Consider the following 27,892-nt stretch of genomic DNA (forward strand, 5'->3'; position numbering starts at 1 on the left):
CTTGTTTTAACACCATTAAAAGGCCATGAAGCTAACAAAGGTTCATTTGACATCAACCATCTCAAAACCCATGTATTTGAAAAAATAAGGTTACTTAACAATATAAGTTACCAAATTTCTACTTTCTGCTAGTCTAATGTTTCTTGAGTTACGTTCTGTGAATAATAAATTTCTGTGACTTACAAAGAAAGAGCTATTGAAATTAAATATTAAACAATGTTTAATAAGAATTGTTTAGTAAGCAAAGCTCATTCACTTTAATTTCCAGAGTGTGAAGTGACCAGAGATAGTACATACACAATTACAGGAACCTCTAATCCAGGCAAAAAGGGAAAACACACACACAGTAAACGGTCAGAGACTGGCAGATTACCAGAAGAGTGAGTTTGTATGTATAAATGCGTATGACCAGCATATCTCCAAACTGGATCCTTCCCAAGTCTCAGCAGAGTGTGCGAGGAGAAGCATACACATGTGGGTGTTTCAGCATTATTACAGAATAAGATTTTCTCTCTCTGAGAAAATGTGTAAGATCAAGGAAAATGTGGGTCACTAAACAGGAAAAAAATCAAGTACAGAGGTGACACAGAGATGGAACATACTAAGTCTGAACTTCTCTGCCTCTAGATAGACTATTTAATAGTCTTCAGTTCAGGTCTAAATTATCACTGTCAACATCTCAGGCCCTCTTGTTCCCGACTGGAAAAACATGCCATGAAGGTTTCACAGAACTCATTAGACATCAACCTCCCAAACAGTCTTCATCAAATTAGGAGCTATGAATTGATGGGTACACTTTAAGTGGTACTTTTGATGACTTGCTGGAAGCCAACTGTGGATTAGCCTGAGAGTGAGAAAATCCTGAAGGCCAGTCTTTGGGTGGAGGGTGTGGTTCCCACTCTTTCATGGTCTTAATTTCCAAAGAAACCAATGAGGTTCTCACAGTAAAGAACCAAAAAAGATCCCCTCCTGGTGAGGGCAGGCGAAGAAGAATAATCTTTGTGAAATATGCTCTATGATGAATTCAACATATCCAACATCCCACAAAAAAATGACATAGCATGACAAAAGGAAAGAAAGAGTCCAAAAAGACGAAGTTAGCATCAGAACCATACTAAGATACTGAAACATGAAATACGTTATAACTGTCAGAAAAGAAACTTAAAATAACTATGATTAACATGTTAAAGATTCTAATGGAAAAAGTAGACAACATGCAGGAACACATGTATAATGTATGCAGAGAGAAATTCTAAGGAAGAATTAGAAGTAATGCTAAATATCATAACAGAAATCAAGAATAAATTTAATGAGATCATAAGAAGTCTCAACATGACCACAGAAAGAATCAATGACTTTAAAGATAAGTCAATAGAAAGTTCCCATACTGAAATGTAATGAGAAAAATGAATGAAAAGCACAGAACATCCAAGAACTATAGGAAAACCTCAAAACATGTAACAATCATACCAGTAACTGGAATATCAGATGGGAAAGACAGACAAGAGGGCAGAAGAAATATTTAAAGTAATATTGATGCACAACTTTCCAAAATATAATAAAGGCCAAACCACAGATCCGGGAAAGACAGAGAGCACTAAGCCAGATAAATCCCCAAATAATAAGCCGAGGCATAGTATGTCCAAACTACAGAAAGCTGAAGACAAAGAGAGAATCTTAAAGTTGGAGAAAAGAAAATACCTATGGAGAAATAAGATTAAGAAATACATTAGATTTCCTGGACATCCCTGGTGGTCCAGTGGTTAGGAATCTGCCTGCAGGGGACACGGTTCTATCCCTGATCCCAGAGGATCCACATGCCTTGGGACAAGTAAGCGTGTACACCCTGACTACTGAAGCCCACACGCTCCAGGGCCCCTGCTCTACAAGAGAGGCCGGCACAGTGAGAAGCCCACACATTGCAACAAAGAGTACCCCTGCTTTAATTTTTTAATGTTTTTTTTTATTGTGGTAAAAGTCGCACAATATAAAACATACCGTTTTAACCATACTGAACTGTACAGTTCAGTGGCAGTAAGTACCTTCACATCGTTGCGCAACTCTCACCATCATCCATCTCGAATTTTGCACCTTCCTAAACTGAAACTCTGTCCTCATTAAACACTAAGTCCCCATTTTCCCTCCCCACTCCCAGGCTATTTAGGCATCCACCAGTATACTTTCTGACTCTATGAATTTGACTATTCTAGGTACCTTGTATAAGTGGAATCAAACCTAATGGATACTGAAATGTATTTTTAAGGTTAACTTAATATACATCCTATGAAGAGATTTTACCTTTTCTTCTGTGCTATACAGTAGGCTCTCATTAGTTATCTATTTTATACATTGTAGTATATAAATGGAGGAGGGCATGGCAAGCTACTCCAGGGTTCTTGCCTAGAGAATTCCCATGGACAGAGGAGCCTGGCAGGCTACAGTCCATAGGGTCACAGAGTCAGACCTGACTGAGCAACTGAGCACAGCACAGCAAAGCACAGCAGCAGTGTAGATATGTCAAGCCCACTCTCCCAACTTATCCCACCTTCTCTCTCCTTGGTGTCATTGTTCTCTATGTCTAGTGTCTCTGTTTCTGCTTTGAAAATAGGTTCACCTGTACTATTTACTATTTATGAGGCTTCAGAAATGAAATCTCTCACATTTTAGAATAGATGTGGCTTCATTTACATATATGCCTCTGTGTGTACATCTGTTTGTATAAATACACACACAAACATCCAGATGTTACAAGGGAAAAAAAGGCAACTTTCTTTTGGAAGTGTTGGTCCAATCACTGGAATGAAAGACATTTGTTTTGAAAGTGTATGCGGTCAGTACCACCTTTTAAAAGAGTAAAGCTAATCACTCAGTCATGTCCGACTCTGCAATCCCACGGACTGTAGCCTGTCCAGCTCCTCTGTCCATGGAATTCTCCAGGCAAGATACTGGAGTGGGTTGCAATTTCCTTCTCCAGGGGATCTTCCCTACCCAGGGCTCGAACCCAGGTCTCCTGCAATGCAGGCAGATTCTTTACCAACTGAGCAAAATGTAAACATGGGTTTAAATAAGCATGCTGTTTTAATAACTATAGATGGTCAAATTTTGTTCTATTAAAAATTATCAAACCAGGAAAATATAAAATATAAATTATAAACGAAGTTTAACTCACATTAAAATGTGCTAACGCTTTATTACATAACCGGAGAGTCAACATGATGCAGCAGAAAGAATGACAAGGTGGAAATTGTGATGTTAGGTTATGTTGTACCATGCTCAGTCACTCAGTGGTACCTAACTGTTTTGTAACCCCTATGAACTGTAGCCCACCAGGCTCCTCTGTCCATGAGATTTCCCAAGCAACAATAATGGTGTGGGTTGCTATTTCCTTTTCCAGGGAATATTCCTAACCTAGGGATCAAATCCATGTCTCCTACATTGGCAGGCAGATTCTTTACCACTGAGCCACCTGGGAAGCCCAGTATCATCTTATTTACCCCTAAATATGCTTTTCAAGGGAGAAGGCAATGGCACCCCACTCCAGTACTGTTGCCCGGAAAATCCCATGGATGGAGGAGCCTGGTGGGCTGCAGTCCATGGGGTCGCTAAGAGTCGGACACGACTGAGTGACTTCACTTTAACTTCTCACTTTCATGCATTGGAGAAGGAAATGGCAACCCACTCCAGTGTTCTTGCCTGGAGAATCCCAGGGACGGGGGAGCCTGGTGGGCTGCAGTCCATGGGGTCACACAGAGTTGGACACGACTGAAGCGACTTAGCAGCAGCAGCAGCATGCTTTTCAAACATAGCATCATGATACTTAGATATAAAGCTAGGTATGATTATTTCACGTGACTTTCAATGCCTGAGAATTTGAGTATTTTGATTTTACTATTTCTGAGAATATCTGGCAAAAGAAAATATCTCTTAACAATGACTTTCAATAACTGACATAAAAAAGCAGAATAAAAATCTGAGATACTTCAGAGGTACTTGGATTCGTAGGTCACTTGGCGGCAACAAATAGAGTAATTATAAGATCGATTTTATAACTATACCTAAATTTAAAAAAAAGATTGATTCTACATATCAAAATGCATAAAAAGAACTATCAGATTCATTATGATTTAGACTAAAAATAATACAACGATAAGTGAATTACTGCCAGAATGCCAGTAAGTTTAGATGTGGCAACTTCATATAAAATGCTTAGCTGAACACGGCATTGAATCAAATTTTCTTCTACATTCCATTCAATATTTCAGTAGCACAATATATGTGATACATGCCTTCTCTTTTCACAGAATAAGTTTTGTAACTTCAATGGTATATATCCATAATAATCATTCAGTGAGTCACAGGAAAATTTTTTGTTTCCTGCTCCCTCTAATCTAAACATGACTGTACGGTGATTATAATAAAACAAAGGAACCTAAATGTTAGTCAGCGTGCAAAGTGGGAAGAGTTTTGCTTTAGAGAAGACGAAATGGAAAAATAATCTCAGCTCTAAACAGTAATAATCATTACAAAAGGCCCAAGGAAGCACACAGGGCTGCACATCCAGATAAACTGCACTGACACCATTCTAGCCTGGGGTAGGGAACTTTTCCATGGAACTTCAAGTACTTTCACAACTGGAGTTTTATGTAGCCCAATTAACTTTGGCTAGACATAGAAATCTGGCTCAGTACTTCCATGCAGTAGCCAAAATAAAGGTTTGCTGTATCAAGAATTACTGTCAGAGTCTCCCATATCCTTCCTTCTCTCTTACTAACCTAAATCTGGAAAATAACCTAACGGCCAAGTTCCTTTTACTACAATTTAGATCAATACTAATTTTACTGGCTCAAAAAAACTATAAAATATTTGGCTGAAATAAATTGAACAAGGACAAAAGGAGGACCAAAAAAAAGTAAGGATGTACACACAACTGAAGTATATACATGGTTTTAGAAACAACTATAAAACCATATGAAACATGGTGATAATGGAAACTTATTCCTTCCTTTCTCAATGCTTGTCTAATTTTAAATTCATGGCATTAGTCCTAGGTAACAAAGTTCAAATAAGGAATAAATCACAATTTTAGAGAGAACTTGTGTTTAGTATTTTAACTGGACATGACATTGGTATGAAAGCTCTATATATTCTATAGTTGGGTCACCCAGGCCCAGCTATATTTAAACATGGAGGCTACCAATGACCCTAAAGCAGAACTATTTTCTAGGGCACCCTGGAACATTGGTGATTGAGGAACATAGGACCTTAAAAGTGCCAATAGCCAAAAACAGAAGTCCTAAGTTTATGAGCTATAAAGCTTAATAATAAAAATGTGTTTACCCATTCAAACTAAACTAGTACTTAGAGGTAATGCCTAAAAATAAGCTATTTTCATACCTTATGGGGAGGCAGGAGCACTAGCTTACTTTTAACATCTCTAATCAGGTATAAAAGAAAGGAAAGCATCACACAAAATTATTTTATATAGAATGGATATTAATGATGCTTAATTAAGAAGTCCTTGAGGATGTATCCAATTCTACTATTGAGTAGCTTATTTATTCTTGGGACATGTCCTAAACCTTAGAAGCTCAGTTTTCTCATTTATAAAAAGAAGGTACTACTCATCAAAAAGCTTCATGAAATAACACATATCAATCACAGGCATTCAGGAGATGTACACCCTCTTGTGCCTACCTCCCCTTCCAGGGTCTTGAAAATTATACTGAATCCACTCCACAATCAGGCCACTCTCATTCATTTATTCAGTATATACCACTGGGAATTAGAGTGATGCCTTAGCATGGATAGTAAATCTCAATGCACATGTTGGCAAAAGGAGATTCAGACTAGGGAAACAAGAATATTTAAAAATGAGCTACCTGTACACCTTTAACTTACATAGCTTGTCATTGTTATTTAGTCACTAACTCGTGTCCAAATATTTGGAACCCCTTAGACTGTAACCTGCCTCTTGAGAAATTTGTATGCAGGTCAGGAAGCAATAGTTAGAACTGGACATGGAACAACAGACTGGTTCCAAATAGGAAAAGGAGTACGTCAAGGCTATATATTGTCACCCTGCTTATTTAACTTATATGCAGAGTACATCATGAGAAACGCTGGGCTGGAAGAAGCAGAAGCTGGAATCAAGATTGCCGGGAGAAATATCAATAACCTCAGATATGCAGATGACACCACCCTTATGGCAGAAAGTGAAGAGGAACTAAAAAGCCTCTTGATGAAGGGGAAAGAGGAGAGTGAAAAAGTTGGCTTAAAACTCAACATTCAGAAAACGAAGATCATGGCATCCGGTCCCAGAAATTCATGGGAAATAGATGGGGAAACAGTGGAAACAGTGTCAGACTATTTTGGGGGGCTCCAAAATCACTGCAGATGGTGACTGCAGCCATGAAATTAAAAGACGCTTACTCCTTGGAAGGAAAGTTATGACCAACCTAGATAGCATATTCAAAAGCAGAGACATTACTTTGCCAGCAAAGGTCCGTCTAGTCAAGGCTGTGGTTTTTCCCGTGGTCATGTATGGATGTGAGAGTTGGACTGTGAAGAAAGCTGAGCACCAAATGAATTGATGCTTTTGAACTGTGGTGTTGGAGAAGAGTCTTGAGAGTCCCTTGGACTGCAAGGAGATCCAACCAGTCCATTCTGAAGGAGATCAGCCCTGGGATTTCTTTGGAAGGAATGATGCTAAAGCTGAAACTCCAGTACTTTGGCCACCTCATGTGAAGAGTTGACTCATTGGAAAAGACTCCGATGCTGGGAGGGATTAGGGGCAGAAGGAGAAGGGGACGACAGAGGATGAGACGGCTGGATGGCATCACTGACTCGATGGACGTGAGTCTGAGTGAACTCCGGTAGTTGGTGATGGACAGGGAGGCCTGGTGTGCTGCGATTCATGGGGTCACAGGAGTCGGACACGACTGAGTGACTGAACTGAACTGAGACCGTAACCTGCAGGCTCCTCTGTCCACAAGATTTCCCAGGCAAGAATACTGGAGTGGGTTGCCATTTAATCCTCCAGGAGATCTTCCTGACTCAGGGATCAAACCCATGTCTCTGTGTCTCCTGCACTGCCGGCGGACTCTACAGCTAAGCCAATGGGGAAGCCCAGCTTATATAGTACTATACAGCAATTACATCTAAACAAAACTGGGGGAAATGACACATGCCCTGCCCTTACATAACTTAACAAGAGAAATACAAAGGAGGGTGGAAGGACAGTGGCTAAGATTGTGAAATGCCTTATACTAAAGATATAAAAAGATAAGTAAAGACTTACTCTCCGCCCCACATTCAGGGTCAAAAGACATAGATTTATATCTGCCATTCAAGGGAAAAAGTGCCACTACAGAGATACTGAAAATCAGCACCATGGAAGTATAGAGAAAGGAAAAAAAAATAATCGCTTAAAAGACGCAGGCAAGACTTCACAGAGGGAAATAAAATTTGAACAGGCAGAGAGAGGAAAAGAAAATTTTTGTCAGAGGAATAAAAAAGGATTTGATCTATGGAATTTGATCTACGGAATAGCATTCTGGGAAATCCTAAATCTTTTTGAACTTTTCTAAATACTATCTATACTAAAAATTCTTAAAGAAAATTTTGTACAAAAATGTTCTGAAAGACATACCACTGGCTATAATAAAAGCACCAACATTTTTGTTTTTGTCCAAGTTGTTTCAGAAAAATGTAATTCTTTATATGAAATCTTAATATACGATACAAGTCTAATTTTGTTGCAAGTCAGTTGCAAAGTACGTATTGCATCTTTGGTCAGTTCTGATGGAACAGTAAAAACACCATTCCATTTCTTTTCCTCTCTCTTTAGAGTAATAGCCAATTCCATTTTATAATATTTTATATTTAAAGCATTCAGAAGTCAAAATGTGTGGCATTTTCTACCTTGCCAATTTCATGTTAAGTCAATGGCATTTCACCAGGCTAAGAAACCCAAAATTAGACAAAGGCAATCCACTGGGATCAGAAATTTGCCAAATCTCATAATTCAAAAAGAAACTATTAAGGATGGTTTTGGACTTTCTGGCACTGTGAGTTTAAGCCATTCCATAATAGGGTTTATATTTCATCTAATCAGCAAGTTGGAAGCTATAAAAGTTCTGTTGGGGGCAGAGATTAGAATTTGAATTGTAATACATGTCTTTTCTTCCCTTCCTTCCATATGTTTGAGTAAATTAAAACTGCAAAATTTTGTTTTTAAAAATATCGTGTTAAAAATAAAGCAGCTTGTAAAATCATAGTTTTAGTACCGGAAACTTAAAATATTCAGGCTTGAAAACAAGAAGGAAAAATAAAGGATACGTGGTTTCTATATACAAAGTTATGTCACAGTCTAGGGATATTCAGAATTAGGTACAGATAAGTTTTCAATGTTTTTCTTTTCCAAGTGATTTTATTGGAGGAAAGATAAATCAGGCATTTAAAAATTTTATTTTTGATGGTGGTATTCTTTGAACGTGGCCATTTATCAATCTAATTTAAAATGTTTATATTTTAATTCCATAAGAACATCTAAAGGCAGTAGTTGCAGCAAGAGGTATATATGAATTCTCTTCTTATTTGGAGCTGTGTGAATTACCACCCTATCAGAAAAGGAAATGGAAAAGGTTTTCGTAAGGTAAAATACATTTTTTCTAACTGATTAGACTAGACTGGTAAATGGCGCAAAGAGCAACTCATACCCTGCAATTCTGAGTCATGTTCTTTCCCTTTCTCTGTTCCTTATTTTTTGGGGCCCCACATTAATTTCTTTCATAATTCTTTCACATATTTTATTTCATTTTTTTTATTTGTATATGAAAACATTTCCACATCTTTATTCTCCTACCCTTCAAATGAAAATTGTTTTGCCATCACTTTTTAATTTCTAAAAGCTCTTATTTTTTCATCTTTATTTTTTTATGTCATCCTGTACTCCACAAAATGCTATACTACCATCTCGAATGATTTTTTTTCTTCTGTTCCCTCATTTCCTTTTGCTAATCATTTGTTTCAGCTCCAATCTTTTACATTTGAGGGTTTCCTAATATGACAGACGATCTCTGATTGCCCATTGTTATTTTACAAGTTGAGTTAATAAAAGCTGAATGAATTCCTTAGGCATAAACGTGCTTTCTAGACTGAAAAGAGTCCCTTTTGTATGTGTGGTTAGGGAGCAGGTCATTTTCAGAGATCTCCAAATGTAGGTATATGGAAATCTTTTCCCCAGAGTGATTCAGTTTCTCCAGATAAAAATGCTACCATTTCTTGGGCAATGAGGTTTGTGTATATGTGTTGCCAGTTGGGGGTATCAACTCTTGTGTAGTTGTATTCTGCATGTAATAGGGGAGGGGTATTGACAGTCTGAGTACTCCCCTGGAAAACATTTGACCAGTCCTCTTGTCATTCCCCTCTGCATTCCACCCTCGACTGGGCAAGCTGTTGCAGAGTTAGGGAGCTGTCTCATTCAACTGCTTCACCGCTAAGAACATACCTTCCCTTGACCTGCAGTGAGTGCTTGGTTACTAGGGCTGTGCACACGGGGAGAGACAACTGATTACCCTATTTTATTCTCCTTAATGCACTCTCTTCTACGTCAGCTACCACCAAGTCTTGAGTCTCTAGATTTCTTATTTTTATCCCATTCCAAACCTCCTTTAGACAGTGCTTTATTCAGTTTTGATGAATCAGTTCTAACACCTTTTTCTGCTACCTGAGTTTCAAAAATCAACTTAAATTTCACCTCCCCTCCCATTCTGATTGTTCCTACGAGGTTATTCCCTCTCAATATTTTATTCAGTAAAAATTTATTCTGATTTACTCACACAATCACCATTTCTGTGCTCACCGTTCTTTTTAAAACCCACTCTGTAAATCTTCTAGATTTAAATATGTCTTTTCAAAAGACACGTTTAGTATCATCTTCAGCTAGAGTTTTCAGTGAACTGACTTTAATTTCCTGGCCTAGGAATTCCTTGCTCATTCAAGTAAAGTAAATTCAAAACCCAAACCCCAGTGAGGGGAGGACAGTGGTGACAAATTCTCTGCAAAGATTTCAGATTCCATGCTGAGAAAGGCAAACTTTCATGCTGCCCTCTTTTATCAGTATGTGAACTTTTTCTACATTGTTCCTTCACAGAGGATATGAACTTTCCTACTTTATTCAGACACCTAATTCCTGGCCTTCTGTTGGTTCAAGACTCCATCTCATATTCCATCAAGAAGGAAAGACAGACAATAAGCTCCTTCCCATGGGTTGTTAAGACTAGTAAACCATCCCAAATCAACTTTAAGATCAGCCTACTGTTTACTGTTCTGGTGTTTAGTTACTGCTTTATTTCCATCCTGGGGAAATTCTCTTCCTATGCTTTGAGCTCAGCCATGCATTAAGAGCATATCTCTTGTATTTTATTAAGCATACTTAGATGTGTTGCAGTGAGACATTTTCTGGTTACTTGGTCTGCCTATATAATCTCTTTAATAGCATTTTAGTGGTATCTTAGAATGGAAAGGTAGTACTTGGTTTAGCTTATCATCTTCTATGGGAAATAACATTATTTTTAAACAATTATAAGATACCTTTCTATGAATTTACTTAGGAATTACTTTCCTGACCATTGTCTCTATGTTTTGCTAATATTAACTTATTTTTAGTAACACTGAAGAGAAATTAAGGGATATGATTAAAATAACATAGACAATAGATTTAGATTCAGACTGAAGGCTAGTTGTACTATATATTAGTTGGTGAGCTCAGAAAAGTTATTTAAATATTTTAAACAATCTCTTATTGTAGAAAACAAAAAAAGAACATTATTATTACCTGAAGCACATAAAATTACAATTTTTTGTAAGTCACAGTGGTTGACTATAAACAAGTCCCTATGTTTCAATATCGCTTTCATAGAAATATGTCCAAGAGATTCATCATATAGTGGGTAGCCAAATTATGGGTGCATTTCTCTTACAGAATGACTTCCAGTTAACAGGAATTCTAGGTGCCACTGATGGACACACATGCAATGTCTTATATAATACTTGCTTTTTGGAAACAATCAGGTATTATAGACAATCTGGGGTTAACATTGGCTTACAGAATATAATCTTTATGCAAATATTGCTATTTTGACAAGTTCATTATATAATCACATACTTTGGGTTCTCCATTTATACATTTCAACTAAGTTACATCAAGGATACACATCATACTTTATCTATGGCAAACCCCATAGCCAAAGAAACTCATTTTTCTATATTTTTTGTCTATTGTTCTAATTTAGTATGACCATCAATACATCCTAACAGTGTAGATTAACTGGCCAGGAACAGGTACCTCAGACCCTATCTACCTCAATCTGCACAGGAGAACCAATTTCTAAAGGGTGAAAGAGACAGTTACTCACTGTTAGAGCAAGCAGTTTCCCATAGGTAAGATGAGCAGGGATGTGGTCAGTCTTGGATCTCAGTGATTCCATATACCAATGCTCTGCTTCCGGGAGCATGCTTAACCGCATGTACGCTTCACCTGACAAGAGAATCAAAGGAAAATCAATCTGACGTACAGTTTTCCAAGAACATTTGCAACAGCATCATATCACATGTTTATATTCCACATGTGTTTATATCACATGTTTATACATTTTCAGATTCTGTGAGAAGTACTCTCATCCATTATCTCATTTGATTCCCCTGAATCATCATCACGTCGATTTCACAGATGAGAAAACTTGTGTTTGGCAAAATTAAGTGAAATGCCTAAGTCAAAAATGTAGTATGCAATAAAGCTTTGATTTTTTTTTTAAATCTAGAAATGTCTGACTCTCAATCATACGTGCTTTGTTACCATTTCATTTTTTAAGGTTGGGTCTTTCTTATCTACAATCATTTGTTCTTTTTATTCATATTCATTCTTTCCTTTACAAACTCAAGTATTTATAGAATAACTACTAAATGGAGAGTATTATGCAGGGCCTAATCAACCAAAGTTCAAGGTCCTACCCACTAAAGTTGAAAACTCTGTTGAGAAAGTAATGTTAAATGAAGAAGTTAAAGGGAATTCCTTGGTGATCGAGCGGTTGGGGCTTCATTCTTCCACCGTAGGGGACACAGGTTCAGGCCCTGCAGAAGCAATGGGGCATGGGTTTGGTCCCTGGTCTGGGAACTGAGAGTCCATAAGCGATGTGGCCATGGGGAAAAAAAAGCTAAAAATATTTGGTATGAAGCATTGGTGCTAGATCTTAGATTTTTCAGAAATTATTTGCATTTTATATTTTAATAAGTAAAGTAGAATTTACCAGTTTCATTTGGAAAATCCAGTGAATATGTGACAATTATTTAGCATGCCCATTACCAAGTGCAAAGCTAGTCTAAGGCCTTTCAGCCGTCAGCTATTATTTTCAACTTATATAAATTTTGCCCACCAAATAGCTTTTTATTAACAGCCAAGCACAAGAAAAAAATCAGAAATAAGTCAAAAGTGTATCAGTTACCTTCTTATCACCACCTGCCTCTCCTTTCTACACTTATAGTTTGAAAGAATATTCCACTTGATAGGAAGATTAGATTGTAAGATGATTTGTGTGTTTAAGTTAAATAGTATAGTTATATTAAACACTTCAAATGTAGAAACTACTCAATTTCTGAGACCAAGCAACAAACTGGTGACCTGCATTATTTTTCAAGCAGATTTTTATAACAGCTTAACTAATCGTAAGTGTGATGGCTCTTTCCATTTAGAGGAATAATCAGAGGATTTTCCTAAAGGTATCACCCACACTGGTTGTACATCTTTGCTTCAAAGAAAGAGCTAACTTCCTTTTATTTTAATCAAATTCTCTTTACATTACCACAGTGTTGTCAATACAAATATGTTTGATGAATTGAATTGATCTGCGTCTCCAGGCCTTTTGAGTGCCCTTTGCTCATCAGTTAGTAAAAAATATTGGTGACAAATTACATGTAACATAAACAAAAATGTATGTACCACTCGCACATCTATGTGTTTCTAGTTCTGAAAACAGCCCTTAAACTATAGTATCATAACAATGATAGCTTGATTTTTTTTTCCTAAAGCTTAAAACATGTTTCCATTTAAGAAGAATTTGGTTAGACATAATTAAGTGCTCAGGCTGAGATGCAAGAAATACTGAAGCAAAGACCGAAGACTAGAATAAAATACACAAAATACTCATAGTTGTTAAGATTGGTAGGATTAGGCACAGATTTTTTTTTCATGTTTCTGTAATAATTATATTGTCTTATTATATCTCATAATAAGTAAAACACTGTCAGGCAATTTTCTTTTTAAAATGTTGAACTAATAAACATTTCCAAATAAAGCAAACAGTAATTTTTCTTAGGGAGAGTGAACCATTTCTTTATACTAAATATTAGATATGATTTATATAAAATATAAAATCAAATATTTAAAAATTTAAAGCAATTAATGATAAACAAAATTCAACTATCTCTGAAATGGATTATAAAGCCAGTAGAAATTTCAGAGTCAGACCTGAAAGATGGGTCTGCTTTATGAGGTTCTGTTTGGAATTAATCTGAAATTCTACTTACAGTCTTCAACTGCTTATAGATCACTTTTTAGAAGTTGACAATCATTGCATTTAATATGGCTTCTACTTTCAATTTATTTAAAAAAACGAATTTGTAGAACAGTAAGTTATCGGCACAGAGAAAACACAGGAGAATCCTAAGTCCATGGTTGCTTTTGAGATTCAAATTTTCATATTTAAGTGGTTGATGTTTGAAAATCATTTCAAAAAGCATACTCCTCCTTTGTTCCAAGTCAGAAATCTACCATTATTAAAACCCATTTTGAAATGAAATATTAATTTGCTAACTACTTAACTTGACCTATTTTGTTCAGTAAGAACTCATAAGCAACTTATTAAGTTATAAAGCTAGTGAGGTGGGAAAATATCAAAGGATCATAAATAAAAAATATTATGTAATAATGTATCTTGGCAAGTATATAAAAAATGTAAATAACTAGCTTCCTTAGGTTCTATACATTACAACTTAGAAACACTTCATGTAATCATTCGTTGTATCTCAGTAATAATGATGACAATAGCACTCACTGAATGCTTATTGTGAATCAGGGTAACAAACTACCAGAAGCAAACATCTGACTTACATGTACCCACTCCTCCCATCCTATATCTTTGGGTGCACAGAAGGTTTTCTCACTTAGCCCCACACGGGTCCTTAACACCTCACCCTCATTCAGCCAGTGCCAACTAACTTTTAGATTATGTTTGTGAGATGAAATGTATTTTCAGTCTCTATATTAGTTGCTCTGTACCTCATTTTTTTAAATTAAGGAATGTCCTTAATTAACCTGGATTTTACAGATGAGAAAATTGAAAACCAGAGTAGCTAAATTAAACACACAAAACCATAAATGTAGAAAGCTGCAGTTCAAACACAGGAAGACCTGATCTCAGTGCATTGCTAATCTGTTGGTAGTGAACAATCACTAAATTCCCAAGTCTCCAGATCAGGTGAAAATTATACTTTGTCTCACTCATGGGAAACTGTTTTCTAGCTTGTGATACACAGGCCATCAAGTTCATTTCATTTTGCCTTGAGCTTATCTATTGAATTAAAGGACTAAGAAAGAGCAATAATAATCCATGGCTGACCTTTAAAAACGTTTCTGCCTCAAACTGGATTCAATTCTTAACAGGGAAATATCTAGCATATAAGATGTACTTTAGTTCTTAAGGTTAACCTTAACACAAAAACAGCCTGTAAAGTGGTAATAAAGACGCAAAACCAAAAATGCAAGAAAATAATCATGGATGAATTTAAATGTGTGTAAAAGGCAATTCAATAAAGGTTCAGGCAATAAACAATATAAGCCCAAGTACTTGCTGTATTCCTGGCATGGCCAAAGTAGGAGCTTCATATTTCTAATTCATATAAGGGGCTTTTTATGAATGAGGAAGAAGGCGCAGGAATAACAAGTGACCTACACAGCTAACAATCCTATCTTATAAGATTTGGGGACTTTCTTGACATGCCAGTGGTTAAGACTCTGTGCTGTCAATGCAGGGGGTGTGGGTCTGATCCCTGCTTGGGGAACTAAGATCCTACATACAATGTGCTGTGGCCCAAAGATTAAAAAAAAAAGTCTGAATGTCTTGAAAGCCCATGCTTTTTGCCACTGCATCAAGCAGTTACCAACCATATAAAGCTTATTACTTATTGAATATCCACTGAAGTATTAAACGTATTACCTTTATGCATTTATATTATTCTTACACTGTTAATTAGTATTGGTCTCATTTTACAAATGAGGTCACTATGGGTTACTGAGCTTAATCAACTTGTTCAGTGTTCAAAAACAAGCAAACGACTTGAAGATTTGGATTAGATTCTATTTTTACCATACCATTTAGTTCAAATATGTAAAAAAAATTAGAGAAGAAATAAAATAATTGCAAAAAATACCATCACTGAATTCAGTATTAGGAGAGAGAATGGTGTATATGTAATCCTTCAAGCTTGATTAAAATAGTAAAATCATAAAAATTCCATAAAGGAAATGATCACAGGAAAAGAAAGTTCAGTAAGTTCAATAAGGAAGAGAATGAAGAGACTTTATTGGGAATAGGGTGCAGGAAGGTGGGTTAAGTCATCTTTTGTGGTACTGTAATTCTTCTTAACTTACAATAATAGAAAAAAAAAAAATGTTTACAGTACCCAGGAGGTAAGAAGCAATGATGAGTATTTTTCTTTCCTATCCTACAAAAAAAAAAAAAAATGACATAATAGAAGCACTTTTCATAAGAATTCAAAGATGTGGTGTGTGATGATATAGTGATCAGGTTCATCACCCAGATTTATTTCTGCTTCACTCACAGACAAAGGGGATTTGGATGTCTCCAGGCTGGCTTCAGGCAGATATAAACCAGTTTCAGATGTAGAACAAATAATGTCACTCTTCCTCCCTAAAAACCCCTGAATCTAAATAACCCAGCAAAGGCTAACTCCTTAAAGGAAAGAATGCTAGATTATTGATGATGTAAGAGTCCAGATCTCAGTGATTCTCATGTTTCAAGTTACCGGACAGCTCTGGCTTGCAGATAAAGAATAGAGCATACAGGGGTACATATTACCACTATCTGCTAGTCTTACCTTTTGTTTTTCCTGCTTTTCCACAAAATAATACATTTCTATTTCTATATTTCAGTTTAGATTCCTCTTTTTTTCCCCCTTTTAGATTTATTTAGATAGACGTGGCATAAAGCATTGTAAAAGTTTAAGGTATACAACATTATGACTTGACATATATTGTGAAATGACTACCACAATAAGGTCACTTGATATATTTCATATAGTATAGATAAGACATAATGCTTGTTTCCCTCGATGTGCGAATTTTGAGGATCTACTCTCTAAGCAAGTATATCATATAGCAGTGTTAACGATTATATGATATTGTACATTGTATTGAACATTAGGCTAGTGCAAAAGTAATTGAGTTTTACATTGCTGAACTTTGCTGTTTGATACTGGAATACAATCTTAAACAAATGTGGCTACGTTATACATCATTTTAATGTGCACTTCTCAGTTCAGTTTTTTTTTGCTAATAACTTATTACTTGCTGTTAATTTTACATTTATTTTAGACTATATAAATGATGTTAGACAAAAAGCAAACTCAAGTGATTTTCTTATTCAAGTTCAAAGAGGTCAGAAAGCAGCAGAGACAACTCTCAACAAAAACAATGCATTTGGCCCAGGAACTGCTAACAAAAGTACAGTGTAGTGGTGGTTCAAGAAGTTTTGCAAAGGAGACGAGAGCCTTGGAGATGAAGAGTATAGTCACTGGCCATCGGAAGCTGACAAAGACCAACTGGGAGCAATGAGCAAAGCTGATCCTGTTACAAGTTCAGTTCAGTTCAGTTCAGTCACTCGGTCATGTATGACTCTTTGCAACCCCACGATTGCAGCACGCCAGGCCTCCCTGTTCATCACCAACTCCCGGAGTTTACCCAAACTCGTGCCCATCGAGTCGGTGATGCCATCCAGCCATCTTATCCCCTGTCGTCCCCTTCTCCTCCTGCCCCCAATCCCTCCCAGCATCAGGGTCTTTACCAATGAGTCAACTCTTCGCATGAGGTGGCCAAAGTATTGGAGTTTAGGCTTCAGCATCAGTCCTTCCAATGAACACCCAGGATTCATCTCCTTTAGGAAGGACTGGTGGATCTCCTTGCAGTCCCAGCGACTCTCAAGAGACTTCTCGAACATCACAGTTCAAAAGCATCAATTCTTCTGCACTCAGCTTTCTTCACAGTCCAACTTTCTCATCCACTCATGACCACTGGAAAAACCATAGCCTTGACTAGACGGAACCTTGTTGGCAAAGTAATGTCTCCACTTTTTATATGCTATCTAGGTTGGTCATAACTTTCCTTCCAAGGAGTAAGCGTCTTTTAATTTCATGGCTGCAGTCACCATCTGCAGTGATTTTGGAGCCCCCCAAAATATAGTCTGACACTGTTTCCACTGTTTCCACATCTATTTCCCATGAAGTGATAGGACCAGATGCCATGATCTTCGTTTTCTGAATGTGGAGCTTTAAGCCAACTTTTTCACTCTCCTCTTTCACTTTCATCAAGAGGCTCTTTAGTTCCTCTTCACTTTCTGCCATAAGGGTGGTGCCATCTGCATATTTGAGGTTATTGATATTTCTCCAGGCAATCTTGATTCGACCTTGTACTTCCTCCAGCCCAGCATTTCTCATGATGTACTCAGTATATAAGTTAAATAAGCAGGGTGACAATATACAGCCTTGACGTACTCCCTTTCCTATTTGGAACCAGTCTGTTGTTCCATGTCCAGGTCTAACTGTTGCTTCCTGACCTGCATACAGGTTTCTCAAGAGGAAGGTCAGGTGGTCTGGTATGCCCATCTCTTTCAGAATTTTCCACAGTTTATTGTGATCCACACAGTCAAAGGCTTTGGCATAGTCAATAAAGCAGAAATAGATGTTTTTCTGGAACTCTCTTGCTTTTTCCATGATCCAGCAGATGCTGGCAATTTGATCTCTGGTTTCTCTGTCTTTTCTAAAACCAGCTTGAACATCTGGAAGTTCACGGTTCAAGTATTGCTGAAGCCTGGCTTGGAATTTTGAGCATTAACTTACTAGCGTGTGAGATGAGTACAATTGTGCAGTAGTTTGAGCATTCTTTGGCATTGCCTTTCTTTGGGATTGGAATGAAAACTGACCTTTTCCAGTCCTGTGACCACTGCTGAGTTTTCCAAATTTGCTGGCATATTGAGTGCAGCCCTTTCATAGCATCATCTTTCAGGATTTGAAATAGCTCAACTGGAATTCCATCACCTCCACTAGCTTTGTTCATAGTGATGCTTTCTAAGGCCCACTTGACTTCACATTCCAGGATGTCTGGCTCTAGGTCAGTGATCACACCATCGTGATTATCTTGGTCATGAAGATCTTTTTTGTACAGTTCTTCTGTGTATTCTTCCCACCTCTTCTTAATATCTTCTGCTTCTGTTAGGTCCATACCATTTCTGTCCTTTATCGAGCCCATCTTTGCATGAAATGTTCCCTTGGTATCTCTAATTTTCTTGAAGACATCTCTAGTCTTTCCCATTCTGTTGTTTTCCTCTATTTCTTTGCATTGATCACTGAGAAAGGCTTTATCTCTCCTTGCTATTCTTTGGAACTCTGCATTCATATGCTTATATTTTTCTTTTTCTCCTTTGCTTTTCACTTCTCTTCTTTTCACAGCTATCTGTAAGGCCTCCTCAGACAGCCATTTTGCTTCTGTGCATTTCTTTTCCATGGTGATGGTCTTGATCCCTGTCTCTTGTACAGTGTCACGAACCTCCATCCATAGTTCATCAGGCACTCTATCAGATCTAGTCCCTTAAATCTATTTCTCACTTCCACTGTATAATCATAAGGGATTTGATTTAGGTCATGCCTGGAGAATCCCAGGGACGGGGGAGCCTGGTGGGCTGCCATCTATGGGGTCGCACAGAGTCGGACACGACTGAAGTGACTCAGCGGCAGCATACCTGAATTGCCTAGTGGTTTTCCCTACTTTCTTCAATTTAAGAAACAACTACAAGAGAAGTTGGCAAAGAACTTAATATGGATCATTCTATGGTCATCCAGAAATTGAAACAAATTGGAAAGGTGAAAAAGCTCGATAAATGGGTGCCTCATGAGTTGACTGTAAATCAAAAAAATAATTATTTTGAAGTGTTGTCTTCTCTTATTCTACACAAAAACAAACCGTTTCTAGATCTGATTGTAACATGGGACAAAAACTGGATTTTATACGACACCCAGTGGTGAGCAGCTCAGTGGTTGGACCAAGAAACTCCTAAGCACTTCCCAAAGCCAAACTTGCACCAAAAAACAGTCATGGTTACTGCTTGGTGGTCTGCTGCCCGTCTGATACACTAGAGCTTTCTGAATCCTAGTGAGACCATTACATCTTAAAAATATGCTCAGCAAATTGATGAAATACACTGAAAACAGCAATGCCTGCAGCTGGTATTGGTCAACAGAAATGACATAATTTCTGTTGTGGCCAAAACAGAAAGGGCCCAATTTTTCTCCACGACAACACCTGACCACACATCACACAACCAACATTTCAAAAGTTGAACGAATTGGGCTATGAAGTTTTGCCTCATCTGCAATATTCACCTGACTTCTCGCCAACTGACTCTCACTTCTTCAAGCATCTCAACAACTTTTTGCAGGGCAAATCTTCCACAGCAGGCAAGAGGCAAAAATGCCTTCCAAGAGTTCCTGAAATCCCAAGGCATGGACTTTTATGCTACAGGAATAAACAAACTTATCTCTTATTAGCAAAAAATGTGTTGATTGTAATAATTCCTATTTTGATTAATAAAGATGTGTTTGAACCTAATTAAAATGATTTAAAAATCACAGTCTGAAACCACAATTACTTTTGTACCAACTTAATACATCCCTAGTATTTTGTATTATAACTGGAAGTCTGTACCTTTTGACCACATTCATCCAATTTCTCCTCCCTCCAAATTTCCTATTTGAAAAAACAAAAAAATTTGACTACTTTTAACAAAAGTAGTCACTCTTTACTCAACTCTTACAGTAATTGTTAAATTTTTTTTTGAATTCTTAAATATGTATCTTGCATATCAATTTAGATTAGCCAACGTGGATAACTCATATAATGGTAAACCTAAAGTTTAATGAGACAGCATTCACAGTTGCCTTCTGGTACTTATAATCTTGTGACAAAGAGATATGTTGATCATATATATTTATGGTATCAAAATTTTCTAAGATTTTATTTTTAGGTGTACATGAAACAAATAATACAAAAAACTTTTAAAAAATTACTACTTAAAATTTCAGTTGTGTTTAAAAATGTTATTTCCTAGGTATCATGTTTTAGAATGAAGTATCAGGGAAACAATAAAACATACGGTAAATGGCTGGGAGGAAAGTCAGAGTGAACAGAGAAACATGAGTGGAAAAGGTTATGAAAAACACAGAACTTCATATACCTTGCTATAATTTAAGGACTTATGAAAGCTTCAGAAGTATGCTTGCAAAATACTGGGACAGCAGCACCCTGGGGAGAAATGCTATCTTTGTAAAAGGCCTCACATAGGTTACAGCACTTTTTTCTGGCCTCTAAAGAATGGGCACGTTCAGAATATAGCCCCACGTGATTTCTAGCAGATTTCCTCCTGCTGATAGAGTGAAAGCATCTCATTGTCATTATTGCAAGTGTTGTAGGATACTTAGCCTCAAAGTTAGGCATTCTATGGTAATCTGTCTACTTTCCAAGCTTTCCCAGTTTGAGGAACAGGCTGGTCATTAAGGTCAACATTTCTTTCTCATGGAATGCTTATTTTCCATTTAAGATACCAGGTTTGTTTCAGTGGTTTTTATAAGTAGTGTTTCTCTGTGCTGGTCAGTTTTCTTCTAATGAGCACTTTACCCATCTTATCTTCATGTTTGTTATTATTTATTTTATATATGTTACTGTTCTTCCCTTAGAAACTAATTTTGCATTGAATATTAAAATGAAATAAATATTTTAATTAATTGACTTATTAACTTGGTTTGTCTCATCTGGTAAAATTATTTATAATTATGATGCAGCACTGAATTATGAGTTATAAAAAAAAGAATAATAAAATGACTGGGTTTCTAATCCTTATCTTGCCATTAGAACTTTGTATGGTTGTAGACAAACAGGTTATTTGAAAGGGACTTAATTTTTTAATTTATTTAATTTAGGTTAATTGGAGGATAATTACTTTACAATATTGTGATGGCTTCTGCCATACATCAAGATGAATTGGCCATAGGCCTACATCTGTCCCCTGATCCTGAACACTGCTAAAACCTCCCTCTCCACCCATCCCTCCAGGCTGTCACAGAGCACAGACCCAGGGTGTCTGGCTTAACGTAGAACTGGCACTGGCCATCCATTCCGCATACAATAACGTACATGTTTCAGTGCTCTTCTCTCAGGTCATTCCTCCCTCCCCTCTCCCACTGAGTCCAGAAGTCTATTCTCTGTGTCTCCATTGCTGCCCTGTATGTAGGATCGTCAGTACCGTCCTTCTAGATTCCAGATATATGTGTTAATATACCATATTTGTCTTTCTCTTTCTGACTTACTTCACTCTGTATAATGGGCTCTAGGTTCATCCACTTCATTAGAACAGACTCAAATGCATTCCTTTTCTAGCCGAGTAGTATTTCATTGGGCATATGTTCTACAACCTCCTAACCCTGAAAGGGCCTTAGTTTTACCATCTACAAAATGAGGAGCCAACACCAAATAACTTTTTAATTTCCCAAATTAGATAATAATTTATAGACAATCATTTCCAGTAATCTGTATAGTTGTTTCATAAATCAGCGACAATACCCTAGTTTAAGGAAATGTCAAATTGATGGATTTTCTAGACGATCTACTCAAGACTGACTAGATCAAGTCCTGATTACTCCTTGAATTTATTTTTAACATTTATATATTTATTATCTAATTATATCTACTCATTGTTGAAAGTCTGAAAAGTGGTGCTTTTATTAAATTAAATGAATTCCATCAATCATAGTTACTGATTAGTAAAATTTTATTTTTCTACAATTTATTTAAACATTAAAAGAGTAAATTATAAGTAAAATAATTTGCTAGTTTTAAATATTTAGGTTCCTTCTAGCAGTTTACTGTATTAAATAAAAATATGCTATATTTTCCAAAATTATATGTTCTCATTCAATATTAATTGCTTGTGTATTCAAATTCCCCTCCCATATTCTTGTAGGTACTAAACCTACTTTAGCAATTATCCTTTTCTTTTTTTTAATATACATCTTATTATCTTAGAACACATATACAGCAGTGAAATCCTTGAACTAACGAAAATGCATATATGGTTGTTTTGTTTTCTGGTTTCTCTTTTTTTTTTCGCTATACTATGGGGCTTGTGGAATCTTAGTTCCCAGAGCAGGGATTGAACCCAGGCCCCTGACAGTGGAAGCAGAGAGTCCTAACCACTGGACAGACAGGGAGTGCCCCAAAAACGCATGTTTTAACAATTTTTTTCCACAAAAATTTAACCATCATTATTTTTTAAATGTGAGTCATTGTTTAATGATTTTAAGGCAGCTTTTAATTAAGACATCTATCTTTTTCTCTGATAGGCAAAATACAGTTAATAGCTTTTCATCAGACTATTTTAATTTTTACACATGCAAATCAGGTTGACTTTTCCTGTGTAAATTTACCACTATCTATTATACACAAAGAACTATTCTCCACCATAGGGATATATATTCACCTTTAATTATATAGTTTCACTATTAAAATTAGCTGCCTATCCCATATGAAATACATTCTGCCATGTGGTGTGAGGCAGATAGCTAATTTCATTCTTTCCAAACATTTAATCAATTCTCCTAGGCAAACTTTTATGAAAACTCCCTTCCCTCAACGATATTTAATTTTACATTTATTATCTATAAAACATAATAAATTTTTATCAGTTTCTAGGGGCAAGTCCTTATAGCATCAAATTTAAGAGAAATCCTTGAAGCTAGAAAGGCTGTTTTTAAAGCAAAGAGAGGAAATGCAGGGGAAAAAAACTGAATATGTGTTTCATTAAATTGAAACGCTAATCTTGAGGAAAGAGGTTAAACTTCAGTGAAAGTTTAAAAGGTTCCTAATACCTAGTGTTAAATACTGAAAAAACATTTGATGTGCCATCAAAATTTAACTTGAAAAACAGCCAGAAGCCTATGTCAATATAGCTCTTTTTGCAACTGGGTATCCTGAAATTCTCTAGGTTTATCAATTTCCTTTATGCTTTCAAGGAAATAAATCACTAAAAACAATCAATCAACAAATGTGGGAGACAACCCCATAAAATGCTCAGAATTTCCCAAAAAAGAGAAAATGAGACTCTGTATGTGTGTGTGTGTGTGTGACCCTCTCCCTCCAAATATAATACTATCCACAATTTAAGGGACTAGTTCTGATAGACAGAGTGCCTGATGAACTATGGATGGAGGTTCCTGACATTGTACAGGAGACAGGAATCAAGATCATCCCAAAGAAAAAGAAATGCAAAAAAGCGACACAGCTGTCTGAGGCGGCCTTACTAATAGTTGTGAGAAGACAGGAAGTGAAAAACAAAGGAGAAAAGGAAAGATATGAAGTTCCAAAGAATAGCAAGAAGAGATAAGAAAGCCTTCCTCAGCGATCAATGCAAAGAAATAGAGAAAAACAATAGAATGGAAAAGACTAGAGATCTCTTCAAGAAAATTAGAGATACCAAGGGAACTTTCATGAAAAGATGGGCTTGATAAAGGACAGAAATGGTATGGACCTAACAGAAGCAGAAGATATTAAGAAGAAGTGGCAAGAATACAGAAGAACTGTACAAAAAAGATCTTCACAACCCAGATAATCACAATGGTGTGATCACTCACGTAGAGCCAGACATCCTAGAATGTGAAATCAAGTGGGCCCTAGGAAGAATCACTATGACCAAAGCTAGTGGAGGTGATGGAATTCCAGTGGAGCTATTTCAAATGCTGAAAGACGATGCTGTGAAAGTGCTGCACTCAATATGCCAGCAAATTTGGAAAACTCAGCAGTAGCCACAGGACTGGAAAAGGTCAGTTTTCATTCCAGTCCCAGAGAAAGGCAATGCCAAAGAATGCTCAAACTACCGCACAATTGCACTCATTTCACATGCTAGTAAAGTAATGCTCAAAATTCTCCAAGCCAGGCTTCAGCAATATGTGAACCGTGAACTTCCAGATGTTCAAACTGGTTTTAGAAAAGGCAGAGGAACCAGAGATCAAATTGCCAATATCCACTAGATCATGGAAAAAGCAAGAGAGTTCCAGAAAAAACATCTATTTCTGCTTTATTGACTATGCCAAAGCCTTTGACTGTGTGGATCACAATAAACTGTGGACAATTCTGAAAGAGATGGGAATACCAGACCACCTGACCTGCCTCTCAAGAAACCTGTATGCAGGTCAGGAAGCAAGAGTTAGAACTGGACATGGAACAACAGACTGGTCCCAAATAGAAAAAGGAGTATGTCAAGGCTGTATATTGTCACCCTGCTTATTTAACTTATATGCAGAGTACATCATGAGAAAAGCTGGGCTGGAGGAAGCACAAGCTGGAATCAAGACTGCCAGGAGAAATATCAATAACCTCAGATATGCAGATGGCACCACTCTTATGGCAGAAAGTGAAGAGGAACTAAAGAGCCTCTTGATGAAAGTGAAAGAGAGTGAAAAAGTTGGCTTAAAGCTCCACATTCAGAAAACGAAGATCATGGCATCTGGTCCCATCACTTCATGGGAAATAGATGTGGAAACAGTGTCAGACTTTATTTTTCTAGGTTCCAAATCACATACAGAAATTAAAAGACGCTTAATCCTTGGAAGGAAAGTTATGACCAGCCTAGACAGCATATTCAAGAGCAGAGACATTAATTTGCCAACAAAGGTCCATGTAGTCAAGGCTATGGTTTTTCCAGTGGTCATGTATGGATGTGAGAGCTGGACTATAAAGAAAGCTGAGTGCCAAAGAATTGATGCTTTTGAACTGTGGTGTTGGAGAAGACTCTTGAGAGTTCCTTGGACTGTAAGGAGGTTCAACCAGTCCATCCTAAAGGAGATCAGTCCTTGGTGTTCTTTGGAAGGAATGATGTTAAAGCTGAAACTCCAGTACTTTGGCCACCTGATGCGAAGAGCTGACTCATTGGAAAAGACCCTGATGCTGGGAAAGATTGAAGGCAGGAGGAGAAGGGATGACAGAGGATGAGATGGCTGGATGGCATCACCGACTCAATGGACATGGGTTTGGGTAAACTCCGGGAGTTGGTGATGGACAGGTAGGCCTGGCGTGCTGCAGTTCTTGGGGTCGCAAAGAATCGGACATGACTAAGCAACTGAACTGACTGAAAAAGATAATCTCACAATAAAATAAAATGGCTTAATAGAACTGAAATATTTAGAGACTACTAGAAATATATGCAAGGAAGTTATAAATTGTGTTGAGAAAAACCCAAAGTTTACTCCAGAAGGAAGAAAAAAGAATGAGTAAATGTATTACTAGTTTGGGATTAATTAATGAAAATAATAGTATTCAGAAAAATAAGATACAAACTGCAGGAAACCATCAGAAAAGTATAATAAAAGCATTTTTTATTTTATACACATCTTAGGAATGCACTTCATACGTATGGATTAAGCAACATGACTCTATAATATGTAATGAATAATGTATTTTATACTATAAAATTTTTTATGAATGTTAATCACTAAGAGAGATGAGAAATTTAAAAATTCATCCTATTGTCAATGAATACTTAAAATAAGGTTCTACTAACAGCTCATAGAAACTCATGCTCATAATTACATATTTGGAGGGAAAAAAAAGACTTGCAATTTGGAACAAAACTCTTCATGTTCCGTTTTAATGCTTTGTTCAATCTGAATATGACAATAACTTTTATCATTATAAATAAAATCACAACTTATGTAACAGCTCATGGGGGAGTTAAACTAGATTTTCTTGTAGAAAACAATCTCTCCCTACCTATTAGAAAAAACAGATATAAATATATACACAGCAAAGGACATACAGTTCGTAATGTATTTAATTTTTAACTTCATTTGTATTACTGGTCTATTCTAAATATGTGCAACAAATGATCATTTTCTCGACACTAATTTTTAAGACTGTATTTTTCATACATGGTTTTTTCCTTCTTCATGATTATGTCTATTTCATCTCAATGTCATCAAAACTGGCATCTTTTAAGAATGCCAGGATTTGAAATTTAGTTAATTTTCCAAATATAGCATAACAATACATTAATTTTCTAAGAACAATCCCACTGATATTTCTTAACCGAGTAGAAGACTCATTCCATGGAAAGTATCCAATGAAAGAGCAAATTATACATGTTTTTTCTCATTTACTTCTACTGAGGCCTCAGAAAACATATTTTTAAAGAAGAATATATTGAAACTATTTGGGAATCAGATATTAAGGGTATAATTAGGTATTAATGAGTATATTAATTTCTTTATAACTCAATTTAAAAATAAAGTTTTTAAGCTTCAGTCTTTTCCTTTACCACTAAACTGGAAAAAATATGAATTAATGTAACAGGTGGGCTTGTGTGGTTTTAATAGCAGTGAAATATAATCAACTGTCTCATATTTCCAGGAAAGCAAGCGACATCTAGACCTAAGCATGATCCTGCAGCAACCCTAGCATGAAAATGTTCAAACTCCCCATAGGGACCATATATCTTCTGGTCTTCGGTTTAATTGAAACTTTAAACAAAATATATTACCTATTTAATGCAGCTGAACTGGAGGCTGGCCTTTGTAGTGTATAGACTAATGCCTAGCAAATTAATGTCTGTAACTATAGTATGTAATGTAGAATTTAAATCAAGCGTGAATGGTAAAAAGAGGAAAAAAAATACTACAGTTTTATACTAAGAAATGAACTTTTAGGAGCAAACTGTGTACATACATTTTATATATTTATTCTTTTTGATACACAGCCAAAAACTCATGATTTCCTTATATTGTTGGCTCCACAGCTTACAAAGTGAATTTCTAAAATATCCTGGTATTGGTCTTGTCCTTTTTCCTGGTCTTGTCTCTTCTAATGATGCAGAAATAAAAGTTCAATGAATAGATTTAGCTTAAAAATTCAAAGTTAATATTCTTTCTGGAGGTAAACAAATCAATAGCTAATCCAGTTATATAGTCATATCATATTTGAAAGGCTGACTCATAGATTTTTAAGAGTGCCAATGGAAGGAATCATAAGAAAATCACCAGAACTTGAAATAGGGGAAGCAGGTGGTATAAAAAGCTTAACACTACTGGAGTGTTAATGCTTCCACACTTGAAAGATGTGAAGTTCAAATCTCACACAGTAAAAAACCATCTTTTCACAGTCAGATGCTAAATGACTTGAGCATTCCACTTAAAAACCACCAGTCATAGAAGACAGATTAAGCATGTGAACCATCCTGTAAGAAATTTACTCTGAATATTTATAAATATACTTTGAAAAAAGTGATGTAAACACATACACACACATAGATACACACACTGGAATATCCAACAAAAAGAAATTAATCAGCCGAAAAGCCAGCCGTACAGAGGCTGAGAGAAAAACAGACTTCTTTGACAGCCAACCTACTAACTGAACTCAGCACAGAGTTTACATCCTTCAAGTGAGTTAGGATAAATTTACAAGTGAGAGTTTTGGTGTTTTGTTTTCAGGAGGTGCATTTGACAT

General features: G+C 36.4%; 1 protein-coding gene across 2 annotated transcripts in view; it reads right to left on the minus strand.

Annotated features, from left to right (window-relative positions):
• The window catches only part of TMTC2 (transmembrane O-mannosyltransferase targeting cadherins 2), a 416,762-nt gene that overhangs the window by 110,678 nt on the left and 278,192 nt on the right, over window positions 1-27,892 (minus strand). For both annotated transcript variants that reach the window (XM_070370955.1, XM_070370956.1), the window contains exon 8: window positions 11,418-11,539. In XM_070370955.1, the coding sequence (XP_070227056.1) occupies window positions 11,418-11,539 (122 nt within the window). The remainder of the gene's footprint in view (window positions 1-11,417; window positions 11,540-27,892) is intronic.

This window comes from Bos mutus, chromosome 5 (assembly GCF_027580195.1).
Source record: "Bos mutus isolate GX-2022 chromosome 5, NWIPB_WYAK_1.1, whole genome shotgun sequence".
In the NCBI taxonomy this organism is placed as follows: Eukaryota; Metazoa; Chordata; class Mammalia; order Artiodactyla; family Bovidae; genus Bos; species Bos mutus.